The sequence below is a fragment of the Salmo salar genome, chromosome 12 (genome assembly GCF_965601325.2).
Source record: "Salmo salar chromosome 12, fSalSal1, whole genome shotgun sequence".
Classification (NCBI taxonomy): Eukaryota; Metazoa; Chordata; class Actinopteri; order Salmoniformes; family Salmonidae; genus Salmo; species Salmo salar.
This window is the reverse complement of record NC_138302.1, coordinates 53,257,155-53,281,500: the sequence shown is the minus strand read 5'-3', so window position 1 is coordinate 53,281,500 and position 24,346 is coordinate 53,257,155. Positions and strand designations below refer to the sequence as shown.

General features: G+C 44.3%; 1 protein-coding gene across 2 annotated transcripts in view; it reads right to left on the bottom strand.

Moving 5' to 3' along the window:
- LOC106565184 (ubiquitin-associated protein 2-like) overlaps positions 1-24,346 on the bottom strand; it is a 39,063-nt gene that overhangs the window by 4,587 nt on the left and 10,130 nt on the right. Inside the window, exons 3-21 of one of the 2 annotated variants that reach the window (XM_014132027.3) lie at positions 21,359-21,436; positions 20,267-20,377; positions 15,848-16,016; positions 15,245-15,385; positions 15,091-15,157; positions 14,854-14,957; positions 8,788-8,846; positions 8,068-8,138; positions 7,041-7,206; positions 6,331-6,622; positions 5,927-6,189; positions 5,339-5,532; positions 4,757-5,027; positions 4,357-4,393; positions 4,080-4,248; positions 3,796-3,826; positions 3,350-3,662; positions 3,090-3,181; positions 2,667-2,717 (exon numbers count right to left, since the gene is read on the bottom strand). In XM_014132027.3, coding sequence (XP_013987502.2) covers positions 2,667-2,717; positions 3,090-3,181; positions 3,350-3,662; positions 3,796-3,826; positions 4,080-4,248; positions 4,357-4,393; positions 4,757-5,027; positions 5,339-5,532; positions 5,927-6,189; positions 6,331-6,622; positions 7,041-7,206; positions 8,068-8,138; positions 8,788-8,846; positions 14,854-14,957; positions 15,091-15,157; positions 15,245-15,385; positions 15,848-16,016; positions 20,267-20,377; positions 21,359-21,436 — 2,679 coding nt within the window. The remainder of the gene's footprint in view (positions 1-2,666; positions 2,718-3,089; positions 3,182-3,349; positions 3,663-3,795; positions 3,827-4,079; positions 4,249-4,356; positions 4,394-4,756; positions 5,028-5,338; positions 5,533-5,926; positions 6,190-6,330; positions 6,623-7,040; positions 7,207-8,067; positions 8,139-8,787; positions 8,847-14,853; positions 14,958-15,090; positions 15,158-15,244; positions 15,386-15,847; positions 16,017-20,266; positions 20,378-21,358; positions 21,437-24,346) is intronic. The other variant, XM_014132028.3, reaches the window with a different exon arrangement.

Here is a 24,346-nt window from a genome sequence, read left to right as displayed (position 1 = left end):
ATCTATACAGTACCAGTCAAATGTTTGGACACACCTACTCATTCAAGGGTTTTTCTTTATTTTTACTATTTTCTACATTGTAGAATAATAGTGAAGATATCAAAACTAATGAAATAACACATATGGAATCATGTAGTAACCAAAAAAGTGTTAAACAAATCAAAATCTATTTTAGATTTGAGATTCTTCAAAGTAGCCACCCTTTGCTTTGATGACAGCTTTGAACACTCTTGGCAATCTCTCAGACAGAAATACTCCTCAGTACCCCTCCACAGACGATCCCGCAGGTGAAGAAGCCGGATGTGGAGGTTCTGGGCTGGTGTGGGTACACATAGTCTGCGGTTGTGAGGCTGGTTGGATGTACTGCCAAATTCTCTAAAACGACATTGGAGGCAGCTTATGGTGAAGGAATGAACATTCAATTCTCTGGCAACAGCTCTGATGGACATTTCTGTTGTCAGCATGCCAATTGCACGCTCCCTCAAAACTTGAGACATCTGTGGCATTGTGTTGTGTGACAAAACTGCACATTTTAGAGTGGTCTTTTATTATCCCCAGCACGAGGTGCACCTGTGTAATGATCATGCTTATTAATCAGATTCTTGATATGCCACACCTGTCAGGTGGATGGATTATCTTGGCAAAGGAGAAATGCTCACTAACAGGGATGTAAACACATTTGTGCACCAACATTTGAGAGAAATTAGCTTTTTGTGCATTTTGAAAGTCTCTGGGATCGTTTATTTCAGCTCATGGGATCAACACTTTACATGTTGCGTTTATATTTTTGTTCAGTATATATTTCTACTTCTGGGACACGCATTGTGATAGGCTACCTGTTCAGGAGCTATAAGAGGAATAGAGAGAGGAAGGAAGAGAGAGAGGCCAGTGGAGATGCCAGCGTTTGAATTGTGCAACAACGGAACAGTGAGACCGAGATCTGTAAGTTATAGGTGAATTAGGCTGGGCTATTATACTATTATTCGTATGCTAGCCTAAATATATATATTAGGCCCTGCCTACTACACTGAATCAAAGCGATCAGCATCTGTGCAATTCATCCAGAGACAAAAACAAGATCTGTCTGATGTGCCAATGAATTGAAGACGAACATCACTAAATGTGTCAGTTTAATTAAATGTGCAATAAAAAAAAAGTGTAGTGTCCTAGGCCTATTTGAGACCCTGGCTGTTGACGTAGGTAACAGATCGCAAAGCAGGGACTGGAGCTACTTTTTGGAAATAGCAAGCTCGCGTTCTCATCCATAAACGCATTTTCAAGCGCATGTGCACTGTCCGGCAGCTCACATCAGCAGGATGGGTAGCCTTATCATTAGGAGTGACGTCTAAACGTGGATCGCTAAAATAATGATTATGATCACATTTCCTCAATTGAAATATTAGGCCTATGGGGACACCTAGACATTTGGCAGCCAAGCACGAGTGATCAGTGTAGCCTTTTATCGTCCAGACATGATGTTGAAATATTTTCAGGCCTAGAATAAAAACCACCAAGCTTCTATCGTCGACTCAATTGAATGAAGAAAAAAAAAAATCTGAATTACCAGGGGGAAGTTTGGAAAAACTAATGTCCATTCAGAAAGTTTCCTAAAGTAGCCTGTCTGGATTCCATCTCTTAATTAGAGGAGAGAAAAATAACATAACTGAAGTGAGCATAACACAATTGTAAAAATGTAAGCAAGTCCCGATCAGCAAGTACAAGGAATGACGACAAGTGCCAGTTTTGCATTTCTTTCCTCGTTAATAGGATGCAACCGAAGCTAACGTCGCTCGATTGAATCTTATGGGCTAATACAGTATTCTGTATCATTATTTCTCGCTCTCTCTCAGTACAGAGTCCTTTCTAGCCACTTTGAACAACATGATTTTGCATTGACACCTCCTTCTCACAAGGCAATGACCACAGCCCGTTATAACGGTATTGTTAATTGTTGTTCTTAAAATTCTAATTCTATATTGCGCCAAATTTGCACGCACCACATGTTCCATAACGTTGTCATGGAAAATAGAAATGCTTCCAACTACCAATCAGAAACTGCGCCGTAAATCCCCCCCCCGTATATTGAACGTTGAGATTGCCGAAAGGCCAGTCTGTTAGCTAAAAAAGACTGGTACCCAGACTAGTAGAGTAGGGTGTCCAACCAAAAACGTATCTTTTGACCAATTGGTAAAATGATGTGTAGATAATCCTCTAAGAAAACCAATGGTCCAAATCTCATGTCTCTATCATAATCCGTTCAAAAGTAATGTTTATTTTGTTTTACCCTTGTAGGAGGGCCAAAATTGGGTGACTAAATCAGACAAAAAAAGTGGTCAAAAATCAGGAAAATAGCATTGCGCCAGCTAGGCTGGATGCTGTGCGAGAATTAAGGCCAACTGACAGGCTCACTGTTGAACTCATCTTTCTTCTCGAATCCGGAGGACATAAAACAATATAGAGGTGAGATAGATATCGATTTTGAGACATGACATACAATATTTTTTATATTTTAGTATACACTTTTCATATTAATATGAAATTCCTGTGCTTTTTCATAGATTTCTCACAAAAACAATATGTGGGGAAGTGCCAAGATGGAGGCATGGTGGCTTCAAAACAGCGCCCCCTGTCAGTCATCAGTGCATATATAAATCATTGAGACTCACCATAGGCAGTCTGGACTGTAGCATGTGGAGGTCCTCATAGCCGTAGATCTGCTGTGGAACACATGGCAAATACAGTCACTTGAATGGATCATACACCCAAATAACAAAATATGTTTCTTTACTTTGAAAGCAGGGAAAGGAAAAGCGGGATACCCTAGTCAGTTGTACAACTGAATGCATTCAACTGAAATGTGTCTTCCACATTTAACCCAACCCCTCTGAATCAGAGAGGTGCGCGGGGCTGCCATAATCGACATCCATGTCTTCGGCACCCGTGGAACAGTGGGATAACTGTCTTGCTCAGGGGCAGAATGACAGATTGTTACCTTGTCACCTCAGGGATTCGGTCCAGCAACCTTTCAGTTACTGGCCCAACGCTCTAACCACTAGGCCAGGAGAGACAGTGACACACACAATAGTTACCGGGTAGGCAGGCAGCAGGCCTCCTGGGCCCATGATGTACTGGTTGGGCAGTAGTGGGGGAACCCCCTGAGACAGGTTAGGAGGAGCTTTACCTGAAAAACACAAGAACAAAACACTCACACACTGCTATCTAGACAGAATTACAGTTTCACTTATAGTCTTTACGTTTGTGTTTTAATATGTCGGTGAACGTGACTGTACGAGTGTGTGTATACATTTTGCATGCGCGCGTATATTCATGCATGTATGTTTGCGCGTACCAGTTGAGGAGGAGAGCAGCGGTGCGGTCCTGGGGGCCGAGGAGAGGTTCGATTGGGCCGTAGTCCCGTTGGCACTGAGCCCCAGTGCTTGGCTGGCGTGATGCCCGCTGCCACCCATGCTACTGACCATGCTGTTCATGTGGCTCATGGTGCCCATGATGTGAGCCATGCCGCTGTTGACCTGGTGGAGTGACTGGGCTGGGGCCTGGGCTGGGGCCTGGGCCGGGGCCTGGGCTGGGGCCTGGGCTGGGGCAGAGGAGTAGGAGCCAGACGAGGGTGCCAGAGAGCTCACACTACTGTCTACACTGGTATACTACACAGATAGAGGTAGAGTGAGAGAAAGAGAGAGAAACCGAGAGAGTTAGTTACAGAGGAGGTTGTACTCGGCATGGTAATCTCTTAAAAGAAGCGTGCGTGTGCGCGCGTCTGTGTTGAACAGTACTCACAGTGAGAGAGGAATGACTACTGCTGCCATGGCTACAATGTAGAGAGAGAAAGAGAGAAGAAGAGCGGGAAAGATACATTCATGAATGTCCTTAATATCCCCATTTGCCTTCTGCTCTTGATTTAGATATATTTACAATCAAGCATATTAATATAAATTGACCGAAGAAAGTAACTGCATTTCTAGCCTATAATGGCAAAACTTGGAATTCTGTATGTATAAATTGTCTCTAACTCACGTCAATGCAAGCACACATTCTAAGACGTAAAGGCAAGTGCGTGTTACCTGCTGAGTGGTGCCAGGCTGGCAGAGGGCATGTCGTGTGGCAGACTGGGGAGTGCTGTGCTGTGGGGGGGTATGGAGGAGGGCATGAGGGCAGAGGAGGCAGGGGCACTGCTGGTACTGATGCTCAGAGAGGGAGACTCCGGCTTTGGCGTAGAGGAGGCTGACAAAGCTGGGGAGAGAAAGAGGGAAACAATCAATTAAAAAACACAAATCCTGACAAAAAGAGCAGCACAGAATGAATGAATGAATGAATGAATGAATGAAATGTGTAACTTACGGTCCATAGCAGACGTCCTCACACCGTTCAGACCGTTCTGTTGACACGAGCAAACGGCAAAGTTAACATTGGAATCTTCACCCATGTCAACTTATCTTTATTATCCCAACATTGCGAAATGCATTTATCATTCATATTTCATACACAACAAATAATGTGTCTTATTATTGCACAACCCAGGACATTGAGACTGTGGGAGAGGTCTGAGTCTTGTTCATTAGGGCACACCATAGCCAAAACCTTCAGCAACAGAACACAAAAACAAGCGATTCTTATAGGACAAGTTTAGGTAGTTTATCCCGGTTCCTGGACGTTTTCTTCAATTTGGTGCCTAATGAATACCACCCTGTTGGCCTGCAGTGTGTTCGTTAAGGCTTACATTAGCCCAACTTAGACTCACCATGATTGGCCCGGGTGCCTCTTTGCTCTGGGAGAAGGCCAGGTGTGAGTGAGGGGCCACAGGCCCACAGTCATAACCGCTCCCCACTGAGACAAAGGGAGACGTTGAAGAGGAAGAGGGCACCGAGGAGGAGATGGAGGAGGATGGAGTGGAGGAGCTGACTGTACCCATAGAGGGGGCCAGGCTGGACATGGGCACCGACGGGGAGTGGTAGACGGGCTCAGAGGATGAGAGAGGGAGAGGGACGGAAAGAGGGGTGCTCATAGATTCACTGGAGACAAACCGAGAAGGAGGTTTTAGTTAAACTATGTCGAGACACTTTAAAATGTATAATAAGAAGAATTCGCAAGGACTTCTAGGGTGAGCTAGCATGGTCATCAATCTGTTGACCACCCCTGGGGTCTGTTAAGGAGTGCAAAATAATATACACATCAACATAGAATATAACGTAGAATAACAAAGAAACTGTGCTGAAAAGATCGGACTGTCTGAGGCAAAATGTGGAATCATGTAAACTCGTTACTTTTCCTGTCTGTAACTTTCACCTCACTGAATACACCCGCGGTGGAGATTGTGACCCACCTGAGGGGATTGGAATAGAGGCTGGTCTGGCTCTGTGGGGCCGGGGTGGACTCCCTGGAGCCCCCGGTGACACACGTCTCCACGGGACCAAAGTCCGGCAGGGCCGCCTCCGAGCCAAAGTCCAGTGCTCCGAACTGAACGTTAAGACCGGGGACGTCGGCAGAGCCAGGCATTTCCACCGCCGACGAGGGGATCTGGAGTGGAGGGGAAAGCTCTTACTCAGAGGGGACTCATTGACGGGAAACAGCATCTTCATTATTCACAATCCTTGCATTTGAGAGAAAAGGATTGTGTCAAGATCTGCACAGATTTGCTAATCTTGATCGCCAATCCCCTCAAACACCATTAGCTTCTTCATTTAGAGCAGTGCTCTTCAACGCTGGGAATTTACCAATTAAGCATCAAGACCTTGATTAGATCAATCAGGTGTGTTTGTACTGGCCTAAAACAAGAACCTTGATAGCCAAAGTTGACCATTCCTGTCCTACACACTGGGTGAAGCCCAATTCTTTCCTTGATTCCTCCTGTCCTTGACTCCTTGACCTCACACAGGGAATCGAGGAAATACTTGTCTACGGTTCCTTTTACCTTAGAGGTGGGAGGTATCCTTCGTTTCTGGGCCTTTAGCTGCGGAACGCGGTGCTGCTGCAGCGAGTTGCTGCCTTGAGGGTCCGGTCCGGCGCTGGGGGCAGGCTTGGCACCGATGGGGGCCAGGGGGGGTCCCTGGATGGGGGAGGGGGATTGGGCTGGCGGGGGGCTGGGCTGGCGAGCAATGGGCAGGGAGGGGGCTCCGTGTCTCTGGGCCAGCTGGCTCAGCACCAGGGATGGCTCAGGCTGCAGCTTAAAGTCCCCTGGAGGGCGAACACACAAATACAGATCAGTCAGGCATACGGACACAACCACCACATACAGACACATGACCATTTAACAAAAAAAGACATATGCCAGGTATTTGAAATGATATATTATTTTCGTAAATCTATGTTTCTCACGGCTGAAGTGGGAGGTGTGTGAAGAGGATGTGGCGCTGGGCTCTGGGGCCTTGATATCCCAGCTTGAAGTGGAAGGCGGTGGGAGAACAGTGGGGGCTCCTCCTAGCCCTGGGAGTCTACTCCCCAGAGAGGTGTTGCTGGCCCCCTGAGTGCTGGGAGGGGGGGCTGCCTGGGAGGATGGGAGAGGACCCAGGCCCGGGCCCTTCAGCTGCTCCAAGATCTGGGCCCCCGGACTGGACTGACTCCTCTTAGACTGGCCCAGGTCCCCGAAACCTGCCCCTAGCACTGACGACTGGCAGACAGAAGGAGAGAGTTGAGTGAATGGGGCCCTATGTTAATACAAGCAAAATATGGCAACCAAGTAAGGGAAATACCACGTGACTTTTTCAAAATTTTGTTAGGTTACAGCCAAAAACCTTTGGGATGAATTGGAACGCTGACTGCGAGCCAGGCCCAATCACCCAACATCAGTGCCTGACCTAACTACTGCTCTTTTAGCTGAGTGGAAGCAAGTCCCTGCAGCAATGTTCCAACATCTAGTGGAAAGCCTTCCCAGAAGAGAGGAGGCTGTTATAGCAGCAAAATGGGGGACAACTCCATATTAATGCGCATGGTTTTGGAATGAGATGTTCGACGAGCAGGTGTCTACATACTTTTGGCCATATGGTGTATGTATCTAAAAAGTTTTAAAGGGCACGAGTACGGCTCACCAGGGCGGCGTGTGCATAGCTGGTGCTGCCCGTGCCAATGGCCGACCCGTTGCGGGGGGGGTGATGGTGGGAGTTGGTGAAAACCAGGCTCTGCGTAGAGGGGGCATCCCCTCCTCCTCCTCTTCCTTCTCCCACTGGCTTCTGCAGCAGAGAGGGCAGGTCCAGACTACAGGAGACACATATAATTATTACAACACATGATACTATTTCTATTGCACACATACCCACTATGGAGAAAGTCTGATTAAAATTAACACAGTCATAACGGGACCATGTCTCAAGGGAAGGATGCAAACATCCTTCCTACTTACTATGCACATCCAAATGTGCCTACCAAAGCAGCTGGGCCAAACATATCACTTCATGGAATAAAACTGGCAAAGAGGTCAAGCTGTTATTTTGTGTACCCCTGGGCTGGTATTTTCCCCATATCTACACAACACCAAAAGCAGTGTTTTTATACAAATTTTGACATCTTAAAAAAAAAAAAAAATAAATGTACCCCTTTTTCTCCCCAATTTCGTGGTATCCAATTGGTAGTTACAGTCTTGTCCCATTACTGCAACTCCTGTGCAGACTCGGGAGAGGCGAAGGTCGAGAGCAGTGCGTCTTCCGAAACACAACCCAGTCAAGCCGCACTGCTTCTTGACACAACGCCCGTTTAACCCGGAAGCCAGCCGCACCAATGCGTTGGAAGAAACACCGTACACCTGGCGACCGTGTCAGCGTGCACTGCGCCCGGCCCACCACAGGAGTCGCTAGTGTGTGATGGGACAAGAACATCCCTGCCGGCCAAACCCTCCCCTAATCCGGACGACGCTGGGCCAATTTTGCACCGCCCTGTGGGTCTCTCGGTCGCAGCCGGGGGCGACAGAGCCTGGACTCGAACCAGCATCTCTCGCGGCACTGCTAGCACTGCAATGCAGTGCCTTAGACCACTGCGCAACTCGGGAGGCCTCAAAAGCAGTGTTGACATGTGACGGGTGGGTACCCTAGCTAGTCGTGCGGATGGTGAGCTGGGAGTTACCTTTGCCCAGGTGTGATGTGGTTCTGAGGTGCAGGTGCACTTGAGGCGGTGAACACTTTGGTCTCAGAGAGCTAAGGGGAGACAGAGAGTTATTGACAAATGTAATAGACCAAGTTGTGAGACATAAGGCTAACTATAGTTTTACTAAACCTTTTGAAATCACACTGTATGAACTAGTACACTGTTTTGCAGGACTCCAATTTCAAACATTAAATTGGTAGCACTGGTGCTCCCCACTTTAAAAGGTAAAGAGAACATAGAATTCAGGAGCACCAGAAAATACATTTTTGTTAAATCGATTGAGATGCAGCCTTATGAATTCCAGCTACTTCTGAAGCACGTTGTTCCCTAAAAACGAATATGTAACCCTGTAAATACATTTGTTTATTATAAAAAGCTCAAATGTAATTTAAATGAAAAAGTCATTTGTGGAATATTTGGTTTCTACCTTATGTAAAATAACTATTTTCCTATTGAGATGCATTACATTGAAAATTATACACCGTCTCTTTAAGAACATTTGTGACGACAACATGCATGAACTGTCATTCATTAATTGCTATGATCATTGATCTCCTGAAGAAGCTATCCCTTTTCCGTCCACCCTGTGCCTTCAAATGTTTGGATATACTGATAATGTTACCAGGTTGTTAGCTAGCTAGCTAGCTCCTTCCACCCCCTGACCACTACTACTCCCCAGTCCCCATTACCCAGACTCACACTCATCTCTTCGCTCCAGTCCTCAGCAGCCCAGTCCTCCAGAGTACTCCTCCAGGCCACTGCAGGGAGCACACCAGAGAGTGGTCAGAGCTCAGCGATGAATGGAAACAACACAGGGGCTTCTTGGAGAGGCGTTTGTGAATATGGACTGTAATTCAGCGGCATTGCTAGGGACATTTCCCTAGCAACAGGCTACAGGGTCCCATTAGAAATACAACAATAAAACATCTATATGTGATTCAAAATGTCAGTTGAAAGATGGGCACCGCAAGTTTCTTTGTCTTGCCTAGAAGCAAGGACTGTTTATGCATTTAGTCAACTTCTCTATCATTTATAGCCATGCTAAACAAACAGCTTCTACATTTCGGTTGATATAATAACATAATACAATAATATAATACAATGCGTTTTGTCAAGAAAATCATTGACAATATTAATAATAATCAATAATGAAATTAATATAATCAGTAAACACTAAGCGTTGGTCTGCATGTCAGTCTGATAATTAGCCGTCAAATGCTTGCTTCCTCGGTCCTTGTTTCCTCCACTCCTTGCGTCTCCTCAAAAGTGCATTTTTCCTAATATTAAGCACATTGCTTATATTTACAACAGGAGAATAGCCTACCTGACTGGCATGAAAATGAACCACGGGAAAAGTGTCCTCCATTTGCAATGTTTTCTTATGATTTTTTACCCCCTTTTTCCCCAAAATTTCATGATATCCAAATTGGTAGTTACAGTCTTGTCCCGTCGCTGCAACTCCCGTACGGACTCGGGAGAGGCGAAGGTCGCACTGCTTTTTGACACACGGCTCGCTTAACCCGGAAACCAGCCACACCAATGTGTCGGAGGAAACACAGTACAGTAGTGGCCAAAAGTTTTGAGAATGACACAAATATCAATTTCCACAAAGTTTGCTGCTTCAGTGTCTTTAGATATTTTTGTCAGATGTTACTATGGAATACTGAAGTATAATTACAAGGATTTCATAAGTGTCAAAGGCTTATTGACAATTACATGAAGTTGATGCAAAGAGTCAATATTTGCAGTGTTGACCCATCTTTTTCAAGACCTCTGCAATCCGTCCTGGCATGCTGTCAATTAACTTCTGGGCCACATCCTGACTGATGGCAGCCCATTCTTGCATAATCAATGCTTGGAGTTTGTCAGAATTTGTGGGTTTTTGTTTGTCCACCCGCCTCTTGAGGATTGACCACAAGTTCTCAATGGGATTAAGGTCTGGGGAGTTTCCTGGCCATGGACCCAAAATATCGATGTTTTGTTCCCTGAGCCACTTAGTTATCACTTTTGCCTTATGGCAAGGTGCTCCATCATGCTGGAAAAGGCATTGTTCATCACCAAACTGTTCCTGGATGGTTGGGAGAAGTTGCTCTCGGAGGATGTGTTGGTACCAGTCTTTATTCATGGCTGTGTTCTTAGGCAAAATTGTGAGTGAGCCCACTCCCTTGGCTGAGAAGCAACCCCACACATGAATGGTCTCAGGATGCTTTACTGTTGGCATGACACAGGACTGATGGTAGCGCTCACCTTGTCTTCTCCAGACAAGCTTTTTTCCGGATGCCCCAAACAATCGGAACAGGGATTCATCAGAGAAAATGACTTTACCCCAGTCCTCAGCAGTCCAATCCCTGTAACTTTTGCAGAATATCAGTCTGTCCCTGATGTTTTTCCTGGAGAGAAATGGCTTCTTTGCTGCCCTTCTTGACACCAGGCCATCCTCCAAAAGTCTTCGCCTCACTCTGCATGCAGATGCACTCACACCTGCCTGCTGCCATGCCTGAGCAAGCTCTGTACAGGTGGTGCCCCGATCCCGCAGCTGAATCAACTTTAGGAGACGGTCCTGGCGCTTGCTGGACTTTCTTGGGCGCCCTGAAGCCTTCTTCACAACAATTGAACCGCTCTCCTTGAAGTTCTTGATGATCCGATAAATGGTTGATTTAGGTGCAATCTTACTGGCAGCAATATCCTTGCCTGTGAAGCTCTTTTTGTGCAAAGTAATGATGATGGCACGTGTTTCCTTGCAGGTAACCATAGTTGACAGAGGAAGAACAATGATTCCAAGCACCACCCTCCTTTTGAAGCTTCCAGTCTGTTATTCGAACTCAATCAGCATGACAGAGTGATCTCCAGCCTTGTCCTCGTCAACACTCACACCTGTGTTAACGAGATAAATCACTGACATGATGTCAGCTGGTCCTTTTGTGGCAGGGCTGAAATGCAGTGGAAATGTTTTTTGGAGGATTTAGTTCATTTGCATGGCAAAGAGGGACTTTGCAATTTATTGTAATTCATCTGATCACTCTTCATAACATTCTGGAGTATATGCAAATTGCCATCATACAAACTGAGGCTGCAGACTTTGTGAAAATTAATATTTGTGTCATTCTCAAAACTTTTGGCCACGACTGTACAGCTGGCAACCGAAGTCAGAGTGCATGTGCCCAGCCGCCACAAGGAGTCGCTAGAGCATGATGGGACAAGGAAATCCCCCAAACCCTTCCCTAACCCGGGATAGAACCCGGATCTGTAGTGACGCCTCTAGCACTTACTCTGTTGGGTAAGCCACATTGAGTAAAAAATGTTTTGGTTGATGCTAGTGGTTGTATTAATTTGGGATCTATCGCATCCCACAACTGTCCCAGACTATGTTTGGAATATTTATTTCTCACACAGATTAGAATAGGTCAACATTTGTACTATTGGGGATAGTAGATTGACATAGGCTAGTGCTTTTGCTGTTCGTTAGGCCTACTCATCTTGTTGACTGACGAAAAGTAAATGTGGACAGTTCTTCCAACATCTTCAATATGCACCTCGGAATTGGACAAGGATGTGCGCAGTTGCGTCCCCGATGTGTCTGTCTTCACTTGTATCCTGTGAGAAAGACCCGATCATGTGATGGAGAGCCATGTGAGTGAGAGGTGATTCGGAGCGCGTAGCACTCAGGGAGAAGGGGACAACAGCCACTGGCCGCAAAAGGCATGGATTGTTTTAGGGTGCATTACGGCCACACAAAGGGGATGCCGCCGTGAAATTCTAGGCATTATCAAGTGCTTGTCAAATTGTGAGTGATGTAGTGTGTACAGCCTGCACAAAAACCAAAGCAGAACTCATGCCTTTCAATCAACTTTTTTCAAATCCTCATTAGAGTGGCTTTACAATGTATTAAAAATCTAAACATATAGGACAACGTTTGTAAAATAACTAAAGTTATTCATGTAACTCTAAATTAAGCATATAGGAATACTTATTTGTTAGCGACTCAATACAGAATAGCCGCATGTGCGCACTCCCTCAAATCATTTGGAGAAAATATCCTTTCTATTCAACATAAGGACAACTCAGATAATGCTATTCTGTTCTTCTGAAACAGACTACACTTTCTTCATATCATGCTTCTTTAGACCTGTCTAAAATAAATCATGGATTTATTGTGAAGGTTTAGGCTATATTATATGGATCTATTAGACTTTTTAAAATGTAGACGTTCCAAAGGTCTGCATCAGTGGCTTGTAGGCTGTGTGTGGAAGCCAGGAGATGCTAAATGTGTTTATGTTGATTAACGGTCAATTACCGTGAGACTGTCAGTTGCTTGACAATCACCGGTTGACAACATTTTGTGACCACCACAGCCCTAGAGGGACCTCTGACCTTCTCATTTAATGGGTTTTGAGAAAGAGATGAGAGGATGCGACGAATCAAGGAAATGCAATTGAGATTGTTTCCTCCTACTAAGCTAACATCTGGAATTGTTTTAAGATGGTCATTTCAAGGATTTATAATTGTAGGACCTCTTTAGGTATAAAAATAAATAATTAACCATTGAATTTGGCCTTACTGCTATTAGCCAAATGAAACACATTAAATAACAGATTAATACATGGCAAAACAGATAGTCAAAAACAATTATCAAAAGGAAGTTTGTTTTGAAGTGTCTGTCCTATATCTGAGAGATAAGAATGACTTTTTTTTATTTTTTTATTACCCATATTTAACACTTTTTTTGGTGCACTAAACTACATGGCCAAAAGTATGTGGACAACTGCTCGTCAAACATCTCATTCCAAAATCATGGACATTAATATCGAGTTGGTCCCCTCTTTGCTGCTATAACAGCCTCCACTCTTATGGGAAGGCTTTCCACTACATGTTGAAACATTTCTGCGGGGACTCCATTCAGCCACAAGAGCATTAGTGAGGTCAGGCACTGATGTTGGGCGATTAGGCCTGGCTCACAGTCAGCATTACAATTCATCCCAAAGGTGTTCAATGAGGTTGAGGTCAGGGCTCTGTGCAGGCCAGTCAAGTTCTTCCACACCGATCTCGACAAACCATTTCTGTATGGACCTCGCTTTGTGCACAGGGGCATTGCCATGCTGAAACAGGAATGTGCCTTCCCCAAAATGTTTCCACAAAGTTGGAAGCACAGAATCGCCTAGAATGTCACTGTATGCTGTAGCGTTAAGTTTTCCCTTCACTGGAACTAAGAGGCCTAGCCCGAACCATGAAAAACAGCCCCACACCATTATTCCTCCTCCACAAAACTTTACAGTTGGCACTATGCATTGGGGCAGGCAGCGTTCTCCTGGCATCCGCCAAATCCAGATTCGTCCGTCGGACTGCCAGACGGTGAAGTGCGATTCATCACTCCAGAGAACGCGTTTCCACTGCTTTAGAGTCCAATGGCCGCAAGCTTTAGACCACTCCAGCCGACGCTTGGCATTGCGCATGGTGACCTTAGGCTTATGTGTGGCTGCTTGGCCATGGAAACCCATTTCATGATGCTCCCGAAGAACAGTTATTTTGCTGACATTGCTTCCAGAGGCAGTTTGGAACTCGGTAGTGAGTGTTGCAACCGAGGACAGATGCTTTTTAGGCGCTTCAGCACTCTGGGGTCCCGTTCTGTGAGCTTGTGTAGCCTACCACTTCGAGGCTGAGCCATTGTTGCTCCTAGACGTTTCCACTTCACAATAACAGCAATTACAGTTGATCGGGGCAGCTCTGGCAGGGCAGAAATTTGATGAACTGACTTGTTGGAAAGGTGGCATCCTATGACAGTCCCACGTTGAAAGTCACTGAGCTCTTCAGTAAGGCCATTCTACTTCCACTGTTTGTCTATGGAGATGGCGGTGTGCTTGATTTTATACACCTGTCAGCAACGGGTATGGCTGAAATAGCCGAATCCAGTCATTTGAAGGGGTGTCATTTGTAGTGTACTTCCATATACACTGAGTATACCAAACATTAGGAACACCTTCCTAATATTGAGTTGCACCCCGACCCCTTTGCCCTCAGAACAGCCTCAATTCGTCGGGGCATGGCCTCTACAAGATGTCGAAAGCGTTCCACAGGGATGCTGGCCCATGTTGACTCCAATGCTTCCCACAGTTGTGTCAAGTTGGCTGGATGTCCTTTGGGTGGTGGACCATTCTTGATACACACGGGAAACTGTTGAGCGTGAAAAACCCAGCAGCATTGCAGTTCTTGACACAAACTGGAGCGCCTAGGACCTACTACCATACCCCATTCAAAGGCGCTTAAATCTTTTGCCTTGCCCATTCATACCCATAATGGCACACATACACAATCCAAGTCTCAATTGTCAAGGCTTAAAAATCCTCCTTTAACTTGTATCATCCCCTTCATCTACACGGATCGAAGTGGATTTAACAAGTGACATCAATAAGGGATCATAGCTTTCACCTGGATTCACCTGGTCAGTCTATGTCATGGAAAGTGCCGGTGTTCTTAATGTTTTGTATACTCTGTATACTTCCATTCATTTTTTAAACTGGTACTGGGCTACCTTCAGATGAGTCTTGTGAGCATCCTAGAGAAAAACAACTGACATGTAAGTGTTCCTGAGAGTCTCATCTTTCCGTAGAGGGGTCATATTAGTGTGTAGCCAAAACTGTTCGGATGCTATAGACAGAAGTCGGCAGTACCGACTTCAGACTTGTGGGGGTCTTGGAGCAAAACGAAGAACACCACTACTTTTTGAAGAAGCCAGAGAGTTTCATGATCCTTCTCTGTGTGAAGCCTCACCTGTCCCGTCTGTGCTGTTGCTGTTGTTGGCCCCTGACTCCCAAGCGTCACCTTGTGTGGTCCCTGTCCCCTGTTCTGGGGTGTAGTCTGCTGGGTTAAAGGTCCTGAGGGGAGAGAGAGAGAGAGAGAGAGAGAGAATGAGGGTAGGTGAGGTTTAGGTTTAAGAAGAACTAGTGTACGAGGAACCAGAAAAGGACAGTTGTGTGTGTACGAGTTTGTGTGTATTACAGAACTCACCCCATTCCCTGGGCTGAGAACCTGCTTCCCGCTGGTGCCCTGCCCCTTCCTCTGCCTCCAGATCCGACTGAACCACACAGACCCGCACAAGGTCAACACATAGTAAGCATGGCACCAGAAAAATTGTGTGAAGTTAAGAGAGCACTTAAGTTACCTGGGAGTGTTGACTGGAACATATGAGAAAGTGCCACTAATTGACACTCACCTCTACCCCCTCTTCCCCCCCTGCGACCTCGCTCTGACACTCTGTCCAAAGGGCCAGGGACCGCCTCCACATCATTTTCCTCTGGCCGCACTGCACAGGGAGACAGAGAGAGCGAAGGAGCAAGAAAGCGAGGTGGGGAGGGACAAAGAGGGAGACAGAGAGAGAGGGATAGCGATAGAGAAGGAGAGAGAAGTGGGGAGAGACCAACAGAGAGATGATTTAGTGATTACGGTCAGTACAAAGCTATGTGCTGCCTAGTAAGCAATTCTGCAGAATAGTGCATTGATGACGAACTAATTGCTTAATGACAAATTGGCTGGCTATTCATTCTTAGTAAGTGCTCTATGTAGTGTTCTCTAATCCAAAGTACCGCCAATGAGAATAAACACACTAACTGTAAATGTACTAACCACACCATGGTTGAGTAACTCAAATCCTCAACAGCTCACTGACTTCTCATTCTTCCTGGCTCTTAGGTGATCAATTAAGCCTAGTGTTATAGTGCCTTGTTCATTAACATATGCATAGAATTTGATTCCGTGGCCCCCTAACCTCTCTCAACCTGGCGGCTGCGGTTGCTGGCCCCCCTGCCTCTCCGATTGCTCCCCCCGCGGCCCCTGCTGCCCTCTCGCTCTCCTCCTCTCTTCTCCCGGTTCTCCTTGCCCTCCGTCGAGCCGTCCTTCGCTAGGGGTTTCTTCTTCCCAACTGTCTCCCATGAGGTCTGTGAGAGAGAGAGAGAGAGAGAGAGAGAGAGAGAGAGAGAGAGAGAGAGAGAGAATATGTATGACCATAGAGACACATATTTCCCTCAGATTACACAGACCCACAAAGAATTTGGAAACAAACTGAATTTCGATCAACTCCCATATCTATTGGGTGAAATACCACAATGTGACATCACAGCAGCAAGATTTGTGACCTGTTGACAGAAGAAAAGTGAAGAACAAACACCATTGTAAATGCAACCCATATTTATGTTTATTTATTTTCACTTTTGTACTTTAACTATTTGCACATAATATGACATCTGAAGTGTCTTTATTCTTTTGGAACTTTTGTGAGTGTAATGTTCACTGTATTTTGAATTTTTTTATTGTTTGTTTCACTTTTGTTTATTAGCTATTTCACTTGATTTGGCAATGTAAACATATGTTTCCCATGCCAATAAAGCCCTTAAATTGAAAATTGAGAGAGAGCGAGTGGGAGAGAGCTAAAGAGAGCTGGAGGGAGCTAAAGAGAGCTAGAGAGAGCTAGAGCTAGAGAGTGAGAGCTAGAGAGTGAGAGCTAAAGAGAGCGAGAGCTAAGGAGAGCTAGAGAGAGCGAGAGCTAGAGCAAGCGAGAGCTAAAGAGAGCTAGAGAGAGCGAGCGAGAGCTAAAGAGAGGGAGCTAGAGCTAAAGAGAGCTAAAGAGAGCTAGAGAGAACTAAAGAGAGCGAGCGAGAGCTAGAGAGAGCGAGAGCTAAAGAGAGCGAGAGCTAAAGAGAGCGAGAGCTAAAGAGAGCGAGCGAGAGCTAAAGAGAGCGAGCGAGAGCTAAAGAGAGCGAGCGAGAGCTAAAGAGAGCGAGCGAGAGCTAAAGAGAACTAGAGAGAGCTAAAGAGAACTAGAGAGAGCTAAAGAGAACTAGAGAGAGCTAGAGAGAGAGAGAGCGAGAGAGCGACTGACTTTTGACCTCTCCTTATTGATCCTAATTTGCTTTGAGAGAGGGGGGGAGGAAAAGGGAAATGGAAATGAGAGAAGGGGAGGGGAGATGCGATAGGAGAGGAAAGAGTGGCAAAGACCTACAGATTGCAGGAATAAAAGTAAAGTCAGATCCTACAAGTCTACAACTGCTTGAACTAGTCAACGTAAAATTAAAAATGGATGGATGGAATCGATACGTATTTTTTTGGCCTCTATGTACTCCTCCTACTGCAGTGTCACAATGTCATTGACATATCATAGGATGAATGACCACAGGGCAGGCAGGCAGCAGTAGCTGATAATATCATGGGAGGATTACATACATAGGAGCAAAATGACCCAGTCTATTTCAGGACTTCCAAGAAACAACAACAGCGTAACTGTGGTGGAGTGGAGATCTCTTTCACTTCACCATCTGTGCTGCGGTGCTCTCCTCTGAAACACCTCGATTATTTTACTACTGAATCAGGAGCTGACAGAACAAGTGACAAGTGTTGTTCATCCTAGATTCAGAGGCCATAATACCTTTTCTATTGTCCTCGTGTAAAATTGTTGAATAATAATCACAATATGCCTTTATTCAATCACCCAACATGCAACTGGACAAGTCCCCCTGGCACAGTTGGCACAAGCCCCTATTTTCAGTTTCCTTGGATAGATATAGCAATGTGCACGGCACCCTTGGGCTTGATTGGAAGGGGATGTGGCAAGGGTCATTAAGAGATCCATTGCCTAAAGCACATTTTTAAAAAGTCTTCAGGCTGATTCAATCCACTGTAGATAGAAGTATTGTATTAGGTACATTATGTCATCTGTCCATTACAAAACGTGAGAACATATTTCCATCGTATCAGATCTGTGCTCCAACTCTAACAGATGTAGATCAAATCAAGTTCTATCTGTCACACGCGCCGAAGACCTTAACGTGAAATGCTTACTTAACGAGCCCTTAACCAACAATGCAGAGTTTAAAAAAAGTTAAGAACAATTTGCTATATAACCTAAAGGAAAAATATTAATACTATAAAATAACATTAACGAGGCTATATACAAGGGGTACCAATTCCAGAGTCAATTTGCAGGGGTAAGGGTAAGTCGAGGTAATTTAAGTAATGCGTACATGTAGGTAGGGATAAAGTGACTATGCCTAGATGATAAACAGAGAGTAGTAGCAGCGTATGTGAAGAGTATGAAGGAATATGAACGTACAGTGTATTCGGAAAGTATTCAGACCCCTTTACTTTTCCCACATTTAGTTACGTTACAGCCTTATTCTAAAATTAATACAACTGTTTTTTGTCCTCATCAATCTACATGCAATACCCGACAATGACAAAGCAAAAAAACTGAAATTCCACATTTACATAAGTTTACAGGCCCTTTACTCAGTACTTTGTTGGAGCACCTTCGGCAGTGATTACAGCCTCAAGTCTTCTTGGGCATGACCCTACAAGCTAGGCACACCTGTATTTGGGGAGTTTCACCCATTCTTCTCTGCAGATCCTCTCAAGCTCTGTCAGGTTCAATGGGGAGCGTCGCTGCACAGCTATTTTCAGGTCTCTCCTGAGATGTTCCATCAGGTTCAAGTCGGGGCTCAGACTGGGCCACTAAAGGACATTCAGAAACTTGTCCCGAAGCCAATCCTGCGTTATCTTGGCTGTGTGCTTAGGGTCGTTGTCCTGTTGGAAGGTGAACCTTCTCCCCAGTCTGATGTCCTGAGCACTCTGGAGCAGGTTTTCATCAAGGACCTCTCTGTACTTAAATGAGAACTTGTTCTTAACTGGCCTACCTGGTTAAATTATGTTTTTCTTTTTTTTCTCTTCTTTTTTTTATAAATAAAAAACACTTTGCTCTGTTCATCTTTCCCTCAATTCTGACTAGTCTCCCAGTCCCGGCCACTGAAAAACATCCCCACAGCATGATGCTGCCATCACCATGCTTCACCTTATGGATGGTGCCAGGTTTCCTCCAGACGTGACGTTTGGCATTCTGGCCTAAAGAGTTCCATCTTGGTTCCATCAGACCAGAGAATCTTGTTTCTCATGGTCTGAGTCCTTTAGGTGATTTTAGGCTGTCATGTGCCATTTACTGAGGAGTGGCTTCCGTCTGGCCACTCTATCATAATGGCCTGATTGGTGGAGTGCTGCAGAGATGGTTGTCCTTCTGGAAGGTTCTCCCATCTCCACAGAGGAACCCTGGAGATCTGTCAGAGTGACCATCGTGTTGTTGGTCACCTCCCTGACCAAGGCCCTTCTCCCCCGATTGTTTAGTTTGGCCGGGCGGCCAGCTCTAGGAAGAGTCTTAGGGGTTCCAAACTTCTTTCATTTAGGAATGAGGGAGGCCACGGTGTTCTTGAGGACCTTCAATGCTGTAGATATTTTTTGTACCCTTCCCCAGATCTGTGCCTTGACACAATCCTGTCACGGACAATTCCTTCGACCTCATGGCTTGGTTTTTGCTCTGACATGCACTATTAACTGTGGGACCTTATATAGACAGGTGTGTGCCTTTCCAAATCATGTCCAATCAATTGAATTTACCACAGGTGGACTCCAATGAAGTTGTAGAAACATCAAGGATGATCAATGGAAACAGGATGCACCTGAGCTCAATTTCGAGTCTTATAGCAAAGGGTCTGAATACTTATGTAAATAAGTTTTTTTTTTTTTATATAAATTTCCTAAAAAAAATCCTAAATACCCGTTTTCGCTTTGTCATTATGGGTTATTGAGTGTAGATGGATTAAATAACTTTTTCTCATAAATTTTAGAATAAGGCTGTAACATAACAAAATGTGGAAAAAGTCAAGGTGACTGAATACTTTCCGAATGCACTGTACGTGTGCGTCAATATGCATATGTGTGTGTTGGGGTGTCAGCTTAGTATGTGTGAGAGTCCAGTGAGTGTACATCGAGTCTGTGCAAGAGAGTCAGTGCAAAAAAGCTCTGTAGCAACTGGTTAGATTCCATACCATGCTACCACCAGCCACTCCACTCTCCTGAGTCAACAATGAAAACCAGAAAACAAAGGCAGAAAAGTTCAGCTGTTCAGCTACTTCAGGGTCATATTTATTAAGAAAACAAAGTGTTTCTTATTGGACAAGTTCAGGTAGGCTAGTCCCTCCCTTTTTCCATCAGTTTTCTTCCATTTGGTGCCTAATGAATACGACCCAGGTCTCAGGGAAGTTGAGGTGACTGAGCGACGCTAAACTAGCGATGACCGAAGGAACCCGAAGGAAAGTGGCTGAAGGAAATTGAAAGGTAGCGTTAACGTCAGTCCCCTCTGCCCTACCGTATCAGAGGTGCTCTCAAGGAGGAAGTTGATGGCTCTGTTGACATCCTCGTTGCAGTCGTGGAGCGCTACCATGCACTCATCCTGGATCTTTCCTGTCACCTCCATCAGCTGTGGACATACATACACATCTGAGTGCTTTATTTGAATCCAATGAAACATAATAGAATATTAAGAACATCTTCCTAATATTGACTTGCACCCCCTGCCCTCAGAACAGCCTCAATTCATTGGCGCATGGACTCCACAAGGTGTCGAAAGCACTCCACAGGGATGCTGGCCCATGTTGACTCCAACGCTTCCCACAGTTGTGTCAAGTTGGCTGGATGTCCTTTGCGTGGTGGACCATTACTGATACACACAGGAAACTGTTGAGCGTAAAACACCCAGCAGCGTTGCAGTTTTTGATACAAACCAGTGGGCCTACTACCATACCCCATTCAAAGGCACTTTTGTCTTGCCCATTCACCCTCTGAATGGCGTACACACACAATCCATGTCTCAATTGTTTCAAGTATTAAAAATCCTCCTTTAACCTGTCTCCTCCCCTTCATCTACACTGATTGAAGTGGACTTAACAAGTGACATCAATATGGGATCATAGCTTTCACCTGGATTCATGTGGTCTGTCTGTTCTTAATGTTTTGTATACTCAGTGTACAATGACCGTCTATACAGACAGTTGATACAAATACGCTACACACACTGAGACATGCACACACACACACACACACACACACACACACACACACACACACACACACACACACACACACACACACACACACACACACACACACACACACACACACACACACACACACACACAGTCACAGAAGAGGAGGAGGAATCTGTCATAGCCTAACAGTCAGTATTAGAAAAAGAGAGGGTCTTACATTTGAGGTGAAAACCCCAAAGTTGTCTAAAATTGACAAAATATTTAGTTTTTTTCCTAAATTATGAGTGTGGTCTTGTCTTTTCCTAGCACATGCAGTCACAGGTATTCTCTCTTAATGTGAAACAAAAACCACAACACACACAGGCCATCATTCAGAGCTGTCACAATGGCCTCTGCAATTCCTGCCCACTCACCTGGTTCACTTTGTCCTCAAATTCAGCATCATTCTTGTCATAGATCATCTGGGCGAGTCGGATCTGCTCTGCAGTCGCCTGCAAAATGGATGAGAAGGAAGTGGGGGAGGATATGAAGATGAGAAGAAGAAAAGGAAAAGAGAAGGAGAAGAATTGTTTTGGAGATATGATTTACCACTTGAAAACATGCTATGTATGATTGAGCAAGTTGTACTGTGTGCACGTGTCAAATAGAAAAAGTAGCCAGCCAGGCTGGGTCCAGAGGGGCTTGCCCCCCGGGTTAAGAAATGCTTGCCAAACAAGCTCTATTTTGGTGGCCTCTGGTACATTCTAATGCTAGATTGCATTTTCAACCAGCAACTATCAGGAAATAACACTTATCACATTTTTTCACACTTTTAGAGTGTTAGTTTCATCAGCTCTTGTACAATATGATACAAAAACAGGAAAACGTCATTTTGACTGCACTGGGCCTTTAAATAATACTTTAAGTCCTGACTTCCACCGGCTTCAAGCTTCCGTTTGAGAGGTATTTTCTCAGCTAACTGCAAGACAGGTATGATTGAAGAATGAAGCAGGTGTTAAACATGAGCTTTGCTAAAGAGAAAGCAGCAGTTGACTACTCCATTGTCAACACTTTGAGTAAATCAGTAGACCAACAGTCAATGTTCCCTCTAAGCTGCGCGCGTAGTAGCCCCGAGTCTGTAGCGCAGAAATACTAGCCCATAGCCCAACTATCTAGAGCAGCGGTCACCAACCGGTCGATCGCAATCGACTGGTCGATCTCCTAGTTATTCCTACTTGATCGCCAAACATTTCTGTAAAAAACACAACAATAAAGCTTTGTGTTCCTATTTTTTTATTAGTCTCGGAATGTTGGCATTAGGTGCACCCGATTCAGCTGCCCTGCATGCCGGGTTAGGTCAACTGTTGCCATTTTTAACCATTTCATGTGTCTGAAGGTACAAACTCTGCCTTCCAGGCGGGCCCAGAGAGCAAATTAAGTGTATTATAGGCCAATCGGATTGCTCACATGACCGTGTCAGCAGAAACGTAGCAGGCATAAAAGAAAGCTACAGCAAAGTTGATACTGTGAGATTTCAAAACGTTTAAAACCATGACTAGAGAGACAGTCAACAAATACAGCAAAGAGATGCTGTTTTTATGAGTTCATGTTAAGTTTTACTCAGCACTGTCAACACTTTCTATTCAACACTTTTGTAAGGCATAAAATGTGCGTTCTTCCTATGTCCACTCAACTCTACAACAAGCACTGCAGCAGTAATGAATGAGTAGGAAAGTGTATCTATAGGCTTGATTTGTTGTTATTAGCAGATTGGGTCTTTTTTAATATCAAGGAATATTTCACTTTCTATGTTTATAGGAGTAACAACATGAATTTGTGCATGAGGCAGAAATAATGAGGTGCAATATGAATTTTGCCCTTATCTGGAAGACGGTGTCCTTTTTTGGTTAGGGAGAGCTGATGGATGTTGAGACGCGGGCCCTCAGTCTGCAGCTCTCCCTCCGCTGAGACTGACCATCAGATGCAGGCACCATCAGTCCAATAAAATAAAATGATTTAAATGTATGTTCACTCAGCTGTGCTTCAAGGGTAATACAACAGCTCTATTACCGGTGTGATCATATAGTCTACCTCGATTTAAAAAAAATATATAATAAAAAATGGCCCAAACAACAATGCACTGGCAGGGCAATTCAAGCAAAGCTGATATGCCGTGCTAATGTATTGGGCCTATAGCTTACTGCACAAACCTCATTGCTACAGTACTGTTTTTAATTGGTTAATGTTGCATAGGCTTGTGTGTTTTAAGTCATGTTCAAAAAAAAATCTGTGCGGTAGATATCGGCCTTCATTTTGACTCACTGTTCTAGAGTTATCAACGTTTCCCTTTACTGTGGCAATTGTGATCGAATCAACGTAATATTTGCCACTTTCAATGCAAAACAAAACTATGCAAGAGATTTTGTTGAATGCAGAACGTATCGGAGTAGGATTGTATTGCATTGACATGCACTACTCAGCCCATACTCTACACAGACCGGTGCGGCATAAACAATCAGAGCCCCAGTAGGCATATATGCAAATAGACGGTTTGTTCATATCCTTTGCTGGTTAGTGAGTTATTAGCCCAGTTATAGATCATTTGTAGTACGGGAGTGATAGAGCACAAAACATATACAGTACCAGTCAAAAGTATGGATACAACGACCCCTTTCAAGGGTTTTTCTTTGTTTTTACTATTTTCTACATGGTAGAATAGTGAAGACATCAAAACTATGAAATAACACATATGGACTCATGTAGTAACCAAAAAAGTGTTAAACAAATAAAAAAAAATATATATATATATATTTGAGATTATTCAAAGTAGCCACCCTTGATGACAGAATTTATAGCTTGTCATAAATTCGTATTGACTCAAGACATTTCATCTTTTCATTTTTAATGAATTTGTAACAATTTCTAAAAACAGAATTCCACTTTGACATTATGTGGTATTGTATGTAGGCCAGTGAAACAAAATCTCAATTTAATCAATTTTTAATTCAGGCTATAACACAACTTTTGGAAAAAGTCAAGAGGTGTGAATACTTTCTGAAGGCACTGTATATATCAATATCTTTCAAAATACCATATACAATTGCGGCCAAATATATTGTCACCCTTGCACTTTTCTTAAATAATTTCTTATTTCTAAATGAAGTTTAAATTGAAAAAACGTTTTTTTTTTGTCTCCACACCTTGTTATTGGATTTTCTACATTACAGAATACATTTTATTTCTGTAACCTTCAGCTTAAATGTTTCATTTAGAAAATAAAGACAAATGGCATGGATAAAATTATTGGCACCTCGGAGCTAGTACTTGGTTGAACAGCCTTTGGCCAAGCTAACTTAAGACAAATGCTTCTAGTGGCCTCAAATGAGCTTGCTGCACCGTTCTACCGATGACCAAATTAAGCA